Source organism: Lithobates pipiens, unplaced genomic scaffold (genome assembly GCF_037356315.1).
Source record: "Lithobates pipiens isolate NorthernLeopardFrog02 unplaced genomic scaffold, aLitPip1_a1.2 Scaffold_3, whole genome shotgun sequence".
Lineage (NCBI taxonomy): Eukaryota > Metazoa > Chordata > Amphibia > Anura > Ranidae > Lithobates > Lithobates pipiens.
In genome coordinates, this window is record NW_027507790.1 from 285,287,403 (window position 1) to 285,303,561 (window position 16,159).

General features: G+C 44.0%; 2 protein-coding genes across 3 annotated transcripts in view; one reads left to right on the top strand and one right to left on the bottom strand.

Annotated features, from left to right (window-relative positions):
* The window catches only part of LOC143941218 (uncharacterized), a 354,111-nt gene that overhangs the window by 150,227 nt on the left and 187,725 nt on the right, over nucleotides 1-16,159 (top strand). The window lies entirely within an intron of this gene.
* The window catches only part of PLXNA3 (plexin A3), a 162,963-nt gene that overhangs the window by 101,142 nt on the left and 45,662 nt on the right, over nucleotides 1-16,159 (bottom strand). Inside the window, exons 3-4 of the mRNA XM_077463262.1 lie at nucleotides 10,824-10,952; nucleotides 9,245-9,345 (exon numbers count right to left, since the gene is read on the bottom strand). Of these exons, the coding sequence (XP_077319388.1) occupies nucleotides 9,245-9,345; nucleotides 10,824-10,952 (230 nt within the window). The remainder of the gene's footprint in view (nucleotides 1-9,244; nucleotides 9,346-10,823; nucleotides 10,953-16,159) is intronic.

The window sequence follows — 16,159 nt, forward strand, 5'->3', positions numbered from 1 at the left end:
GTGTTAGTGATTAGCAGACTGTACGTCAGTCCCTATACCGCTGAAGGACTGCTGCAGTATAGGTGAGCGGTCAGCAGTGGTGCACGTCAACCCTATCTATTGTGGACCTATAGCGGTCCTTACAGAACAGCAGACTGTACCGCACTCAAGCCTATGTACCGTAGCACCCTATACCAAGTTACCAGTCCTTATAAGAACTTTTGTGGACCAAGCAGGTTGTGTATTAGTGTTTAGCAGACTGTACGTCAGTCCCTATACCGCTGAAGGACTGCTGCAGTATAGGGCAGCGGTCAGCAGTGGTGCACGTCAACCCTATCTATTGTGGACCGATAGCGGTCCTTACAGAACAGCAGACTGTACCGCACTCAAGCCTATGTACCGTAGCACCCTATACCAAGTTACCAGTCCTTATAAGAACTTTTGTGGAACAAGCAGGTTGTGTGTTAGTGATTAGCAGACTGTACGTCAGTCCCTATACCGCTGAAGGACTGCTGCAGTATAGGGCAGCGGTCAGCAGTGGTGCACGTCAACCCTATGTATTGTGGACCTATAGCGGTCCTTACAGAACAGCAGACTGTACCGCACTCAAGCCTATGTACCGTAGCACCCTATACCAAGTTACCAGTCCTTATAAGAACTTTTGTGGAACAAGCAGGTTGTGTGTTAGTGATTAGCAGACTGTACGTCAGTCCCTATACCGCTGAAGGACTGCTGCAGTATAGGTGAGCGGTCAGCAGTGGTGCACGTCAACCCTATCTATTGTGGACCGATAGCGGTCCTTACAGAACAGCAGACTGTACCGCACTCAAGCCTATGTACCGTAGCACCCTATACCAAGTTACCAGTCCTTATAAGAACTTTTGTGGACCAAGCAGGTTGTGTATTAGTGTTTAGCAGACTGTACGTCAGTCCCTATACCGCTGAAGGACTGCTGCAGTATAGGGCAGCGGTCAGCAGTGGTGCACGTCAACCCTATCTATTGTGGACCGATAGCGGTCCTTACAGAACAGCAGACTGTACCGCACTCAAGCCTATGTACCGTAGCACCCTATACCAAGTTACCAGTCCTTATAAGAACTTTTGTGGACCAAGCAGGTTGTGTATTAGTGTTTAGCAGACTGTACGTCAGTCCCTATACCGCTGAAGGACTGCTGCAGTATAGGTGAGCGGTCAGCAGTGGTGCACGTCAACCCTATCTATTGTGGACCTATAGCGGTCCTTACAGAACAGCAGACTGTACCGCACTCAAGCCTATGTACCGTAGCACCCTATACCAAGTTACCAGTCCTTATAAGAACTTTTGTGGAACAAGCAGGTTGTGTGTTAGTGATTAGCAGACTGTACGTCAGTCCCTATACCGCTGAAGGACTGCTGCAGTATAGGGCAGCGGTCAGCAGTGGTGCACGTCAACCCTATCTATTGTGGACCGATAGCGGTCCTTACAGAACAGCAGACTGTACCGCACTCAAGCCTATGTACCGTAGCACCCTATACCAAGTTACCAGTCCTTATAAGAACTTTTGTGGAACAAGTGAGTTGTGAATGTTTAGCAGACTGCAGCAGAAGGGCAGCAGTCAAGTATAATATCCTTTCTATATTTGGAAGAAAGAATATTATACATGTACAAGCCTATTACTGTACCACTGATACCAGTCCTGAAAAGAACCTTTGTGGAACTAATAATAACAGCAAGTCTTTAAAATTACCCTCACTGCCTGACAACACTGCTTCCTTCCTGTCCCTATACAAATTGGCAAAAAAAGAGAACGATTAGTGGTTACTGGAACAGCTCTTTTGTGGACCTTGATAGTAACAGCTAATGATGATGATGATGATGATGATGATGAAAGACTAATCTGGCTGTCCCTGTAGCATACACCGTCCTTTCCCTTTCTCTAAACTAACAAAAGACACTCAGGCTGCTGCAAGAATCAGCAGCACAGCAAACCTATCAACACCTAACACCTATACCAGTCCTGAAAAGAACTTTTGTGTACCAAATAGCTAGTGGTTTATCTCTCCCTACTCCACACAGGAACCTGTCCCTATCGTAACAGAAGAAAGAATGTAAAATGGCCACCGGATCGGGTGTATTTATAGGTTAGGGGGAATGTACAAGTGTCCATGTGCTGTCATGTCTCAATTGGCTGTCCTGTATCACATGATAAACGTGTCACCAAAGGTTAAAGTTCTTGTATACATTAAACACGTAAGTCCGCCGCGGCGAACGACGGAAAAAGGCGTTCGAACGTGCGGACCGCGAATGTCGGAAATTCGCCGCGAAACGACCGCCGGGCGAACCGTTCGGCCATCACTATAAATGAACAACATGATTTCCACCTAAAACCCAAACATAATGGTGCCGGTCTGCCTGCAGTAGGGGCATTAGACAGAAAGCTCCTTTGGGCCCCTGGAGTGATATCCGATGTATTCTCCAAAAACGATGTTGAACGCGTCAGTTCTAAATACCGTATATTTTATACAGATATTGGTCAGCTGGACAAAAACAGCCCCCCACCCCCCCCCCCCCACCATCTTGCAGAGCCTGCTGGGACTTGTAGTTCCATAACAGCTGCAGAGTGTCAGGATCTGAAAGCGATTTAACAGACTAGTTAACGGGGTATGGAGGGGGAGGGGTATAACGGAATGAACAGCTAACATTCCAGACCAACAGACTAGTTAACGAGGGCTATAAATGGGGGAAGGGAGATTCCAGACGGAGGTATGTATGGAGATTACTTTTACAGAGCTATGGAGCAGGTTGGAGACATTGGAAACAACCGAGTAAAAAAAAAAAAAAACGCATTTATCCAGAAGTCATTTCTCTACTCGGTAGGAGGAAAAAAAAATGGCATCTGATCAACGGCGGAAATGTCGGGGAGCCCCTTTAGATTTCTATGCAGCACATTTGTGTCATCAACCGATACATTGTAATTGTATTGTCTCCTTTTTATATTGTAAAGAGCTGCAAAAACTGTCGCCGCTACATAAATCCTGTATTATAATTATAATATTATATGAAAAAAAACAAAAAAAAAACATTCTAATGTGTCATCATTAAGTACAACCCACAATATGTGATATTTATGTGACAAATGTACAATACGTCACATGAACAGACAAATCATTGAGAACTGCAATGAAAATTCAGGATGCACTTCACCAAAACAAAAATTTACACTTTAATTAAAAAAAAATAAAAAAAATAAAAAAAAACACACTATTTTCATAAATAATTGTATTATATTCGACTTTTTATTATCATGAATTGAATTTTATTGAATATGGATTGTTGGCCATTATCGGCACCATTTGAAGTGATGTTAAAAATATTGCTTGGTGCATATTTAGCAAACCAATCCCGCACCTCCTCATTGAAATGCATTGAAAACGCAGCAAGTCACATGACCTATGAAAAGCACCCCATAAGATAAAATCACAGGCGGGTTCCGCGGCCATTATTGGTACTTTTTTTTTTCAGCGCTTAAAACCCTATTGGCAGCTGAAGTTTGGGTGCATCGCTAGAAAGCGTACAATCAGGGTGGGTCAAAAAAGTTCCTTCATGCTGGAAATTAGCTTTGCAGCAAACGCTTGTCAATCTCCTTGAGGCCCGCCAGTTTTTTTTTTTGCACGCCTTCAGGCCCCTTGCGGTTCATAATTTACTGACGTTTAGTCAGGAACTTGTGACGCCCATGTGCACTGTGTGTAAAGTCCTGTGTCATGTTGCGGATAGGCGAGTGTGTAAAATAAAAGCAGCTTCGCTCGATTCTGCCGTATTTCTCGGTTTCAAGCAATGATTGATGGGCGTGATGGACGGCGCCGACACATATATAATAAATCTATGCAGGGCGCTTCTTCCTCTTGTGGAGATCACTGATGAGAAGAAGAAGCAGTAGATGGGCAGGTTATTACGTCTTCCTTCTTCTCACAAGCATTGGCAGCTGGTGCTCAGTATTTTGGGGGGCAATAGACTAGTGTCCCCCCTCCCCCCTCTCACCACCACCAACCAAAGTTGTAACGCTCCCACCACGCCCCTCCTCCCCTCACCCGGCCTGCCAACTTATATACATAGAAATCCCCATAGACATGTGCGCCCCCCCCTCCACCTCCCCATTAGCATGACGTGTGCTCCACCAATCACAGCCGCTCCTACTAGTGAATATTAATTTGCTATTGTCACACAACTGGGTGGGTTCAGGGCGCTGTGCTCTCCGCCCACCATTTTTTTTAAGCCAATTAGAGCCTCTGGCTCCAATCGTGCTTAAAATAAAAAAAATAAACCCCATTGGAATCCATGCGTCCGGCGCCCTGCATGTAGATTAAGGGCTGGGTGATTTTATTAGGGGGGCAATGCCCCTGCACCCCTTAATGACTGCTGCCCCTGCTCACAAGACAAAGGTTTAACTGGCTGCACAGAGATTTTAAAACCAAGCTTCATACTTCTCAATTCCATTTGCAGCAATTTATTTATTTCAGGTACTTGTATAACGCCGTCAATTTACGCAGCGCTTTACATATCCATTGTACATTCACATCACCCCCCTACCCTCAAGGAGCTTACACTCCAAGGTCCCCAACTCACATTCATACATACCAGGGACAATTTAGACTGCAGCACGTCTCTGGGGTGGGTGGGAGGAAAGCAGCAATCACTCATCATCCAATGACTAGGACAGTCCCTGAATGCGATAGGCCAGAGCTGCCCCTATGAGGGACGCTTCTTTGTTCCAACAAGTCATTTTAGATCTAATTAGATTGAACACGCGCTTCGGAAGATCACAGCTTTCACTACAAATCCTTTTTCACTGGTTATGATTTGTGACGTGTATACAATCCCCATGAACAGAATGTTTTGGTCAACTAGAACAGTCACTTAACCACTTCCGGACTGCCCCCTGTATAAAGCAGTGGTCCGCTTTAACATAAAAGTGGTCCCAGTGGTGGATTTGCCCCAAGACCCTTTTTTATGGGCAGCAGGAGAGGTGCCGTGTCTCTCCCCTCTCCCGGCGCAAACAATCCGATAGATGGGCAGGTTGTCGAATAGTTACATAGTTAGTAAGGTTGTATAAAGACACCAGTCCATCCAGTTCAACCTGAGTGAGTGTCTACAATTGTCCCTATCCCTGTACATTGCACTCACATCGGTCCCTACCCTCAAGGAGCCCACAATCCAAGGTCCCCATTCATATACTAGGGCCAATTTTGGACAGAAGCCAATTAACCTCCCTGCATGTCTTTGGATTGTGGGAGGAAACCGGAGTACCCGGAGGAAACCCACGCAGGCACAGGGAGAACATGCAAACTCCAGGCAGGTGGTGTCGTGGTCGGGATTTGAACCAGCGACCCTTCTTACTGCTAGGTGAGAGTGCTAACCACTACACCACCGTGCCGCCCCACTACACCACTGTGCTGCCCTAAGATGGCCCCCACTCAACATATGCCCTTGGAGGACCGGAGCAACGTCAAACGTCACTTCCACCCTGTGGCCTTAAAGGGCTCGATTTTATTTTTTGTTATTACTTTTAAGTGTAAATGTGAGATCTGAGGCCCTGTCCTGCTTATTTCTATTACAAGGGATGGTTACATTCTTTGGAAAAGGAATAAAAGTGATGAAAAAAAAAATACATTTTTAAAGGGACAATCTAAAAATAAAAAATAAAAGTAAAATAAATAAGAAAAAAAAAAAAAATTATATAAAAGTTTAAAGCACCCCATCCCTCTGATCTTGCACGCAGAAGCGAACACATACGCAAGTCGTGCTCACATATGTAAACGGCGTTCAAACCACATGTGAGATATCGCCGCGATCCTTAGAGCGAGAGCAATAATTCTAGTCCAAGATCTCATCTGTAACTTAAAACTGGTAACCTGTAGAAATTTTTAAACGTCACATATGGAGATACCAAAGTTTGACGCCATTCCACAAGTGGGCGCAGTTTTGAAGCATGACATGTTCGGTATCAATTTACTCGGCATAATATCTTTCACATTATAGAAGAAAACTGGACCAACTTTACAGTTTTCTTATTTATTTTTTTATTTTTTTAAAAGTGTATTTTGCACAAAGAAATTGCATTTGTAAGACTGCTGTACAAGTACGGTGTGACAAAGTATTGCAACAGTCTCCATATTATTCTCTAGGGTCTCTGCTAAAAAAACAAAAAAAATTATGTTTGGGGGTTCTAGGTAATTTTCAAGCAGAAAATACTGATTTTAAATTGGAAGCAACAGGCTTGGTCCAGAAGTGGTTAAGCCGGTCAGAGGGTTTGAACCTTCAGCAGAGATGGCTGAGATTTGAACCATGTATGGGGCAGGCTGATTGATGGATCCACTTGGGTACAACTAGCATGTCAGATTTTTTAGGAAGCGATTATTGCCGGCAACTATGGCCACTAGCAATGAACACTTTGTTCTCCCGGCAGACACAGCTCCCTGCACAGCGAAAGAAAACAAGTATAATGTATCCTGTCTCTTTGGATTCCACCAATATCAACTACAATGCAATTAAGTCTTTAGAAATGAGGCTTTGTATGAAGCTCCAACATGTATTAGAGGCCCGAAGCAGCTGGAGTGATGAATGTGCACACAGAGGGTCAGTACACAGCTGCAGGAATGATGGCCGCCGTGTCTGCCCATCGTCTCCGTTCTCTCCCCCTCCTCCCCCAGCTGGATGGATTTAGCAGTCATTTCCCAGGTGAGGACTGAGATTCTCCAGACCAAAAGGCAGTAACATCCCACACCATACAGCTCCACCGAGAGCATCCATGTCCTGACAGCTGCCTCAGCACTCGTGGCTTAAAGCATCAGTCCACCCAAGAGAACAGATATGGGTGTATACTGGTGGACTGAGCAGCACAGTGGTGTAGTGGTTAGCACTCTCGCCTAGCAGTAATGGTTCGAATGCCAACCACGACACCATCTGCCTGGAGTTTGCATGTTCTCCCTGTGTGGGTTTCCTCAGGGTACTCTGGTTTCCTCCCACACTCCAAAGACCCAGCGCCGAGACCCAGCGCCGAGACCCAGCGCCGAGACCCAGCGCCGAGACCCAGCGCCGAGACCCAGCGCAGAGACCCAGCGCAGAGACCCAGCGCAGAGACCCAACGCAGAGACCCAGCCACCAGTTCAACCAGACACGTCAATCATTCCAGTATCCACCAATATCTAGATGGCATTTTTTTTTTAGCTGCCTAAAAATAAACAAACATGTTAAGCCTCATCTCTTCCAACAGCAAAACTGCATACATGTTGTAGGATTCTATTGTATGTTTATGTGCAGGAAGCCAAGCTTATTCTAAAACTACCTCGTTTTTTTTTTCTTGGTTCAGAATTGCTTAGTTATGAGCTACGGAGGAGGCGTAGTAGCACACAGGTTATAATTTATTTTAATTCTTCCACATGCGCCTGATTGTTAGAGGCATGAGGCCTGCATAAGGATAAGTTCTCTGTTATTTTTGTTTTTCAGAACAAAAAGGGTTTTTCTTCTGAAATCATACTGAATAACAAATGAAATGCAAATAGAGAAGCATACACAAAGCCATATACACAAATCCGTGAACACACAAGCAATTTGAATATTTCATTTCTCATTGCATGTCAGGAATAATCATCCATATTGTCAGGCAACTGAACAATCATGCCCGTTCCTGCACAGAAGTGGGGAACGGGTAAAGCGAAAAACATTAACAGAATGTGTTAGTTGGGAAAAATGACAACATATTGTCTAGGAATGAATCTAATTTATGAAAATGTGGAGTCTTGGCTCTCTAGTAAGTAATCTGCAGCGCCAAAATGCCACATTCTCAATAAAGGAGGCCATGCGTCAGCTGAATCCTGCAAGCCATTAGTTGGACGTATAACCAAGGAAGCAGAGACCACACTGGGGCTGGATTCACACCTGGGGCATTTTTAGCGCTTTTAGCATTTTGCAGATTTGCACTACAGAACGTGTTCCATAGGAAACCATGATAACTGGACTGTAGTGCAAATCAGCAAAAAGCGCTAAAAATGCCATAGGTGTGAATCCAGCCTAAGGCCTCATGTACACTGCTGCGGCTAAACGCACATTTAGGCTGCATTCACACCTATACATTTTTAGCGCTTTTTGCATTTTGCAGATTTGCACTACAGTCCATTTATGATGGTTTCCTATGGAACACGTTCTGTAGTGCAAATCTGCAAAATGCAAAAAGCGCTAAAAATGCCCCATAGGTGTGAATCCAGCCTTAGGAGCAGTTGGGTATTTTTCAACTGCCCCTGAACTCTCCACGTTATCTTATCTGTCCATGTACACGGGGTGGTTTACATTCATTTCTAGGCATTTGAGATTAGAGACATTTTTCGGAACGCAAAAAATGTGTTCAAAAGCTGAGTTTACAGGCATTTCAAGCGCCAAACGTGTCTAAAGGAGGTAATTTGCGTTTAGCAATGTTTCGTTTACAAAGCAAGGAACATGAACGTGATTCCCAAAGACAATGTATGTCCAACTTATCTAGGAATGAATGATAATAGTATATAACCCAAGTGGGGTAAAAGACTCCTGAGCCAAGTGAATGTCATTATACATTACCTTTCATTTCTAGATCGGAGCCCCTGCTGCACCCCAGGTAGGACATACATTGTCCTTGGGAATCACATTCATGCTTTGCTACAGACTCCACCTCAGCTCCCGCTACAGACAATTATGGTGGCCCAATTGCTCCAGTGCAGATATCTTCACAAGCCAAAATGCAAGTAGCAGAGGAGATCAACACCCCTTTTTACTTTCTCCAGGTCATGTCCTCACTTCCCCATGTCCTCAGTGCCCCTTAGAAATGTTATGTGATGTTTATATCTCTCTACAGATTTTTATTACGCATTTGCCCCTGAAGAGTGGCTTTATTGCCATGAAACGCGTCGGTCATACAACGATGCATACGTTTTCTACTCATAGGCCACTACCTTGCGTTCTCAGGATTCTTTCATGTAGTTTTACCAACTACATTATGTACGATTTGACAATTATATGCTGATGGTTTGTAATCTGCTGTTCGCTATACTCTAAGTATCCACTGCATGTCATTGGTGTGTGTTTTAAACAATAAACACATTGCTTATTATCTTGTCCTACTTGTCACAATACATCATTCAGATTCCAGAAACCCTCTCTATGTACCATATCTAGGGACGGAGATACATGGCAACAAAGACCGCCTCAAATATTCAGACAGTTGTATGCAATTGGTGGATGATAGAAAGAAGTCCTTACCTGCTATGAAGCACACACCATCCGCAGTGAGGATCCCCGGATCCCAGGCAGGCGGCACACGTGTTATATCTCTGGCAGCTCTCTACAGGAACTCGGCTGACCTGTGGTAAGACCGTTTTTAGCAAATGGAAAAAGACAAAGCGAATTGCAAATGACAATCACCTGACCTGCGAACATCATAAAGAAGCCATTTTATGTGCTGGCCAGGGAACCTACTGGGGGACCAAACATTTTCTAGCCAGCAGTTCCTTTTTTTTTTTTACTGAAAGTAATAAAAAAAAAATGTTTTTTATAATTCATAACAGCCAATAGGCTTCTCTTGTTCACATCTCTATTATACAATGGGAAATTCTTATTTCATCCCCTGCAGATTTTGTAAGTTTTGCCCACTTAAGAAATGAAGGTCTGTCATTTTTATCAGAGGTGTATTTTAAATGACAGAGGCAGAATATCAACCAAAAATCCAGAAAAGTTGCAGTTCAAGCACAGAGGTCAGACGTTTCTTGTAGGTGGTGATGAGGTTTGCACATCTCAGGAGGGATTTTGGTCCTCTCTTCTCTACAGATCTTCTCTAAATCCTTAAAGCGAATGTTAATCCCAACAAAAAATAAAATAAAATGGATCCTGCTCCTTTAAAGCATGTTATAGGGCACAGTGCTTGTGTGGGGTCATTTGGCCCCCATAACACCTACAAAATATGGCTGATCCTGCCAGTTTCTACCCTCCGCTATGTAAACTGACCACGGTGTATCATGGCTGCTGAGCCCTGACACTGTGGTCAGTTTACGTACCTCCGTCACCTGCAGTCTGCTCTCCTGTGTCCTTTACCCCCTCCCTCCCTGTCAGCTTGTGACAATGCCTGGTTCCCCCTCAGCTCCTGCTGCTTGAATAACACATATGCACCATCCGCGTTGTCTCCTATTGCAGTGTCCCTCTCTGTGTTTGATTTATAAAAATAAATACTGTAAATACCTAATTTCAGAGCCGCGATCACATGACCGGCCGGCACTATTCCCCACTTCCTCCTCCCTTCCCAACTGATGTCAGCGGGGGGGGGGGGATCTCAGCCCCGCCCTCTGCATCTGTCAAACAGGGAGAGGAGAGCGCTGGCCGGTCATGTGATCGCGGCTCTTAAATTAGAATTAAAATCTAAAATACCGTAGCCAGTCTGCGGTAGCCGGAATACTTAAAATACTTATTTTACTCACTGAACTGCAACTCAATTTATAACATTTGTGTTGTAGGTTTATTTTCTGGATTTTTGGTTGATATTCTGTCTCTATCATTTAAAATACAAAGTATGATAACAATTATAGATCATTTCTTTCTAAGTGGGCAAACTTACAAAATCTGCAAGGTATCTAAATTTTCCCAACTGTATGGCAGACTGGAAAAAAATAAATAAATTTGATGACTGCTAAGGGGCAGAGACACAAACTACTACGGGGGGAAAATCTCACAGCGAGAGTACGAAGAGGTCAGGTGACCTCCAAAATGGAGATTTCAGTTTTTTTGGGTGCAATATATAAAATGATGAGTATGGCGACGGCCCGAGAGTTTATTTTTTACGTTTTCTTACCTGTTTCTCACTCAGTATGTATACAGATTGCCAGTCTGGACTGAACACCATATCCCGCAGTATTGGCTTTCCTGGCACCACCACGGCAGTGTCATACAGTACAGCATCTGCAGGGCTGTCCACGCGAATCTGTCACAGAAAAAAGGAGAAGAAAAAAAAAAAACAATGAGAATGCAAAGCCCACGGGACATGGAGGCTTTTGTGTGCTCAGTCACTGTACACAGAACGTCTCGTGTCCCTGCGAACGTCTGCCTATTCATTCTTCGCCATCCTCCAACATGACAAACATCATTAGTATAAATGACTGTGAAACAGACTGTGACACATTTCAGGGGGTTCAGACACAGAACAGGAAGGGGGGGAGGGGGGGTCTGTCTGAGGGCTGGACACATACAATTAAGTCTACATGAAAATGACCAAAGATTGGAGTTGTAATCTATTTTGTGTGTGTAGGAGTTGTAGCAAATAGGCGTATCAAACACAACACGCCGAAAACCGTATTTATGGACGTTGTAGATACGCGTGTGGGGGGGAATATTTTCTTATTTTTATATTCTATATCTGTACAACCGCACAGTGATTGCACATGGCCGTTCCTCTCGCTCCAGATGTTACCAATGGTAGTCACTGCATTTCTTTCATTTTGATCCTAAAGCAGCTCATACCTTATGCATTTTTTGTTTTTTGGTTCAGCCAGCGGGTTGTACGAGAGAAAATGCCTCGATTCCCCCCATCCACACATTGGAAGGGGATGGGGGGGGATCCCTAACCCTACCCCAACCCTAACCCCCTACCCTAACCCCTACCCTAACCCCTAACCCTACCCCAACCCTAACCCCTAAACCCCCAACTCTAGGCCTACCCCAACCCTAACCCCTAAACCCCTACCCTAACCCCTAACTCTAGGTCTACCCCAACCCTAACCCCCCAACTCTAGCCCTACCCCAACCCTAACCCCTAAACCCCTACCCTAACCCCTAACTCTAGCCCTACCCCAACCCTAACCCCTAAACCCCTACCCTAACCCCTAAACCCCCAACTCTAGCCCTACCCCAACCCTAACCCCTAAACCCTCTGTGGTATTGTATTCTACCAGTGTGAGCCTCCCCACCATCAGAATACAAACGATCAATACAATTACCGGCTATAGCCAGCGACACTGATCATTCCAGAAAAACTAAAAAAGGCTAGTGGTCCATAAGTGGACCAACAGATTGACTTGTGTGCAACCAGCCTGCCCATACACGAGTCAAAATTTGGCCCGTTCCCAGCTGAACTGGCCAAATTTCAATCCATGTATGGCCGACAAATTTGTAGGGAAGGATTGAAGGATTTTTTGCTGGTTTACATAGCATTCTGTGTTTCTGTTGGGAAGATTTTCCTCATTTCCTACCAGAGAAACCCAGAAACCGAGACAGGAAAGAGGACAAAGCCAATAAAATGTGACAGGGATTCTAACCCTTCCTTGCATTATCCTAAAACTAAGATCATTTAAAAAACATGGTCATGGAAATAATCAAAGTCTATGAAAATCAAAGTTATCGTATGCTGCAATAGCCCCGTGCTGATCACATGCCCCTCCCAAGAAAAAAAAAAAAAAAAAAGTCTCTAGAAATACACACTAAACTGAGCATGTGCAGAGTGACTCCAAAGGCTCTATTCTATTAGGAGATTGGGGACAGTGGAAGAAAGGGAGGATCAGATAAGATAGGATCAAGCAGCCTATTTACACAATGCAGAGGATTAACCCCTAAGGTTCCACAGTGAGAATAATAAGCATGCTTTACTGCATATACAAACCGATTTTACTGTTGTGGGTTTAGTAACACTTTAAAGTCTAAGGGGCAAAAAAATAGCGCAATGCATCTCACCAAAGTAGCACAGGTATTTTTTTTGACATTGATATGAACAGGCACCATAGAAATCAATGTGATTTCCATTGTCATGCGATTGTCTGCAACTCCGGTCGCATCTGAAATCACACCAGTGTGAACCAGGCCATACATTTCTAGAAGAGTGTATAGAAGAGATGCACTGAAACACATCGCCTAAAAATAGTGTTATCTGCATCTGGCTGATGAGAGAAAAACGGTGCCGATAATGAATGAGATTTTACCACAATGTCACTGTGCTTATGGCGTGTTTTTCATAGGTCATGTGACTCAAAAAGTGAAAAAAAAAAACGCAACACCGGTTTCTTCTTGCTGCGTTTTTAATGCATTTCAAAAGGGAGGTGCATTTTTGTTGCTTTTTTTGACTGATCAAAAAACACCACGATGGACCAGTGTGAAGACATACATAGACTTTAAAGGGGTACTTTTTTCTTGAGCTTATAATTCAGTCATTAAAAAGTTGTGTATGTATAATATATATATAATTCCCCCCCCCCCCCCCCCCAGTACCAAAATTTCCATTTGGTGCACCTCTACTGTATAGTACAAAATACGATAAAATAAAAAAACAACATTTGCAAAGAAATTATATGATATTTATTTTGGTTTCACTTGACAAAATCCAACCAACATAAAATGAAAAAAAAAAAAAACAATTTAAAGATATGCAAATGAAGAGAAGATTACATGGTAGACGATGGAGTTATTATGGTAAATTGTTGTAGGAAAGGCATCAGATAAGAACGCTTTAGGCTTTTGCCACCGAGTTGATGAGGCACATTCCAAAATCATAAGGTATAATGTTCATGTATATTAATATATAACAATGTGTGTGCGGGGGGGGCGCAATGTGTGTGCGGGGGGGGGGGGCGCAATGTGTGTGTGGGGGGGGGGGGGGCTGAAGAAAGCATGATTAAAGAAAGGATAACAAGACAGTACAAAGCCTCCTCATGGTAGCCATTGTCATGTGTCTTGTTGCCCGAGGCCCCGGTATAACACAGGCCTCAAAGAGGGTCGGGCTTTCTGACAGCCGGGCTTCATCCTAATGATGGCAGAAAAAAAAACATGACAGCAACTTTAAAGTGCAAATCCTGAACAATAGCTTTCCAAATTCTAGGGAAGCAACGAGGAAAAGGCACCATTCCATAAAGTGATTATATATATTATATACACACACATACATGTATATAAAATATATTTGTATTTAAAGGTTTATACATATGCACTTTTTTTATTCTGTTTTGACAAAACGATCTGGTTCTTGGAGAGAGTTGGCTGTACAATATTCTCAACTGTCACTCTCTGTCTGCAGCCATTTTGCACGGAGTTCAGTCCATGACTACAATCGCAGATGGGGCATCAATAATAAAAATGACCAAACACATATGAACAGGAAAAAAAAAAAACTGCATAAGCAAACTGCTGGAAATGGCACAGCACCTTCCAAAAGAAATGTTGCAATGTTTGGAGAATTTAGAGAAATTCAAAATGGGATCAAAAATAGAAATTTGCAATTTGGGTGCAAAGAAAACAAAGTCCCCGAAGCAGATCCTGCGTGTTATTGGTATGTGCCAATCACACAGATCTTTCTTTTAATCTTCTGCAAAAGGAACTTGTCCTGGTTGATCCACAACCAATTCAAGAGGTAAACTAAATCTGTTAAAGTGATTGTAAACCATTACATCCAACTTTGACCTACAGGTAATCCTAGATTAAGGCCTAGATTAAGACTTACCTGTAGGTCCAAGAAATATCTCCTAAACCTACACGGTTTAGGAGATATTTGCCGAAAGACAGACATGCGCCATAGACAGCGGCATGCAGGCGCACTGAGCACACCGCGGTCAACGGCGATATGCTGCGAGTGGCGGCTCCCGTGCGCATGCGCAGGAGTGACGTCATTGCGGCTTCGCCAAAAGACAGCAGTGGAGCAGCGAGACCCACCGAGAAGATGGACCCTCCGGACTACAGGGGACAGAGGTGACATCGCTGGCTCCTGTGTCAGGTATGTGACACATAATGGACTACTATGCGATGTGATGCGTTGCGATGCATAGTAGTCCATTATGCTTTACCTTTGCAGGGAATGAAAGCAGAAGTAACACCCATCGGGGTTTACTTCCTCTTTAAAGTGTTACTAAACCCTCAACAGTAAAATCAGTCTGCATATGTAAAGCATGCTGGTTATTCTCACTGTGGAACCTAAGGGGTGCATTGTGTAAAAAGGCTGTCTGACCCAGTCTTCTCTGATCCTCCACCACTTCCACAGTCCCCAATCCATCTCCAGATAGTACAGCACCTTGGGGGCACTTTGCACATGCCCAGTGTGGTGTATAATGCTGGGGTGTTTTTTTTTTTGGGAGGGCGAATGATCAGGAAAGGCCAATCAGCACTGTCCAGACTGAGGGTCAGGGGTCCTGCAGCCTCATAGGACAGCCAGAGGAGAATGAAAACTCCTCCTACAAGCTTTAACTAGTGCTCAACCAAAAACACGGATAGTCACAAGACTGCTCTAATTGCTGATGAGAAAAGGTATTTAGCGGTTTATATTTACTAAAATAATTGCATTTCCATGTGTACTGTGGAAGACCAGATATAGTGAATGCAGGGTCCTGGGTTTAGTAATACTTTAATGTACATACATTTTTAGCACAACTAGATCATAAAACAACAATCCTGCTTAAAAAAAAAAAAAAAAAAAAAAAAAAAAAAAAATGATAATAGGAGAACCGCAGACAGGGTTACCCTTGCAGTTTGGGACCCACCCTGCTACACCAAAATGTACGCTGTGTCACCCCACCCAAACACCCCCAGGGGTCACAGGCCCCCCTGCACCATGGTGGCACCATGGCTAAACTGCTTCCCACTGCCAGCAACTAAGTGTCCACAAAGCAGCAGAAGGCTACAAACTGGGGGGGGGGCACCTTTTACCCCAACAAAACGGCTCGACTCCCCAAACTTTAAACACAAGGCTCCCTAATTTATCTACGTGACCATAATCTCTTAAATATCTTTGGACTCCGCTACAAAGTGTCATGGTTTTTATTGAGCTGCATTGTTATCACCAAGTCAGGGAGGTCAGCGGGTTTCAGGGTATACACCAATCCCAAACCGCCCCAAAGATGCTGCTTGCAGGACTTTTCCCCATCCTGTAAGAACACCGCCCCGGTGGGAAAAACGCTCGGGCTTCCAAAATATGGAGGCATGAGAGGCGCTTTCTTTTATGCCATTTTTAGCACTAAAATGCCTGAAAAGTGCCCCAGTGTGAAAAGGGTCTTGAGTGCCACAAATAGTTACAAGATTGCCGGTAGCATTGGCCTTAGGACTTGCGTCATTAGGCTTTGGGCTCGTGTCTGCAGTTGACCTCCTGAAATGCTTCAGTCAGTGTTGTACAGGAATGCAGAAATGCCCACACATTTCACAAAAAACAGCAAGTGACTCGTT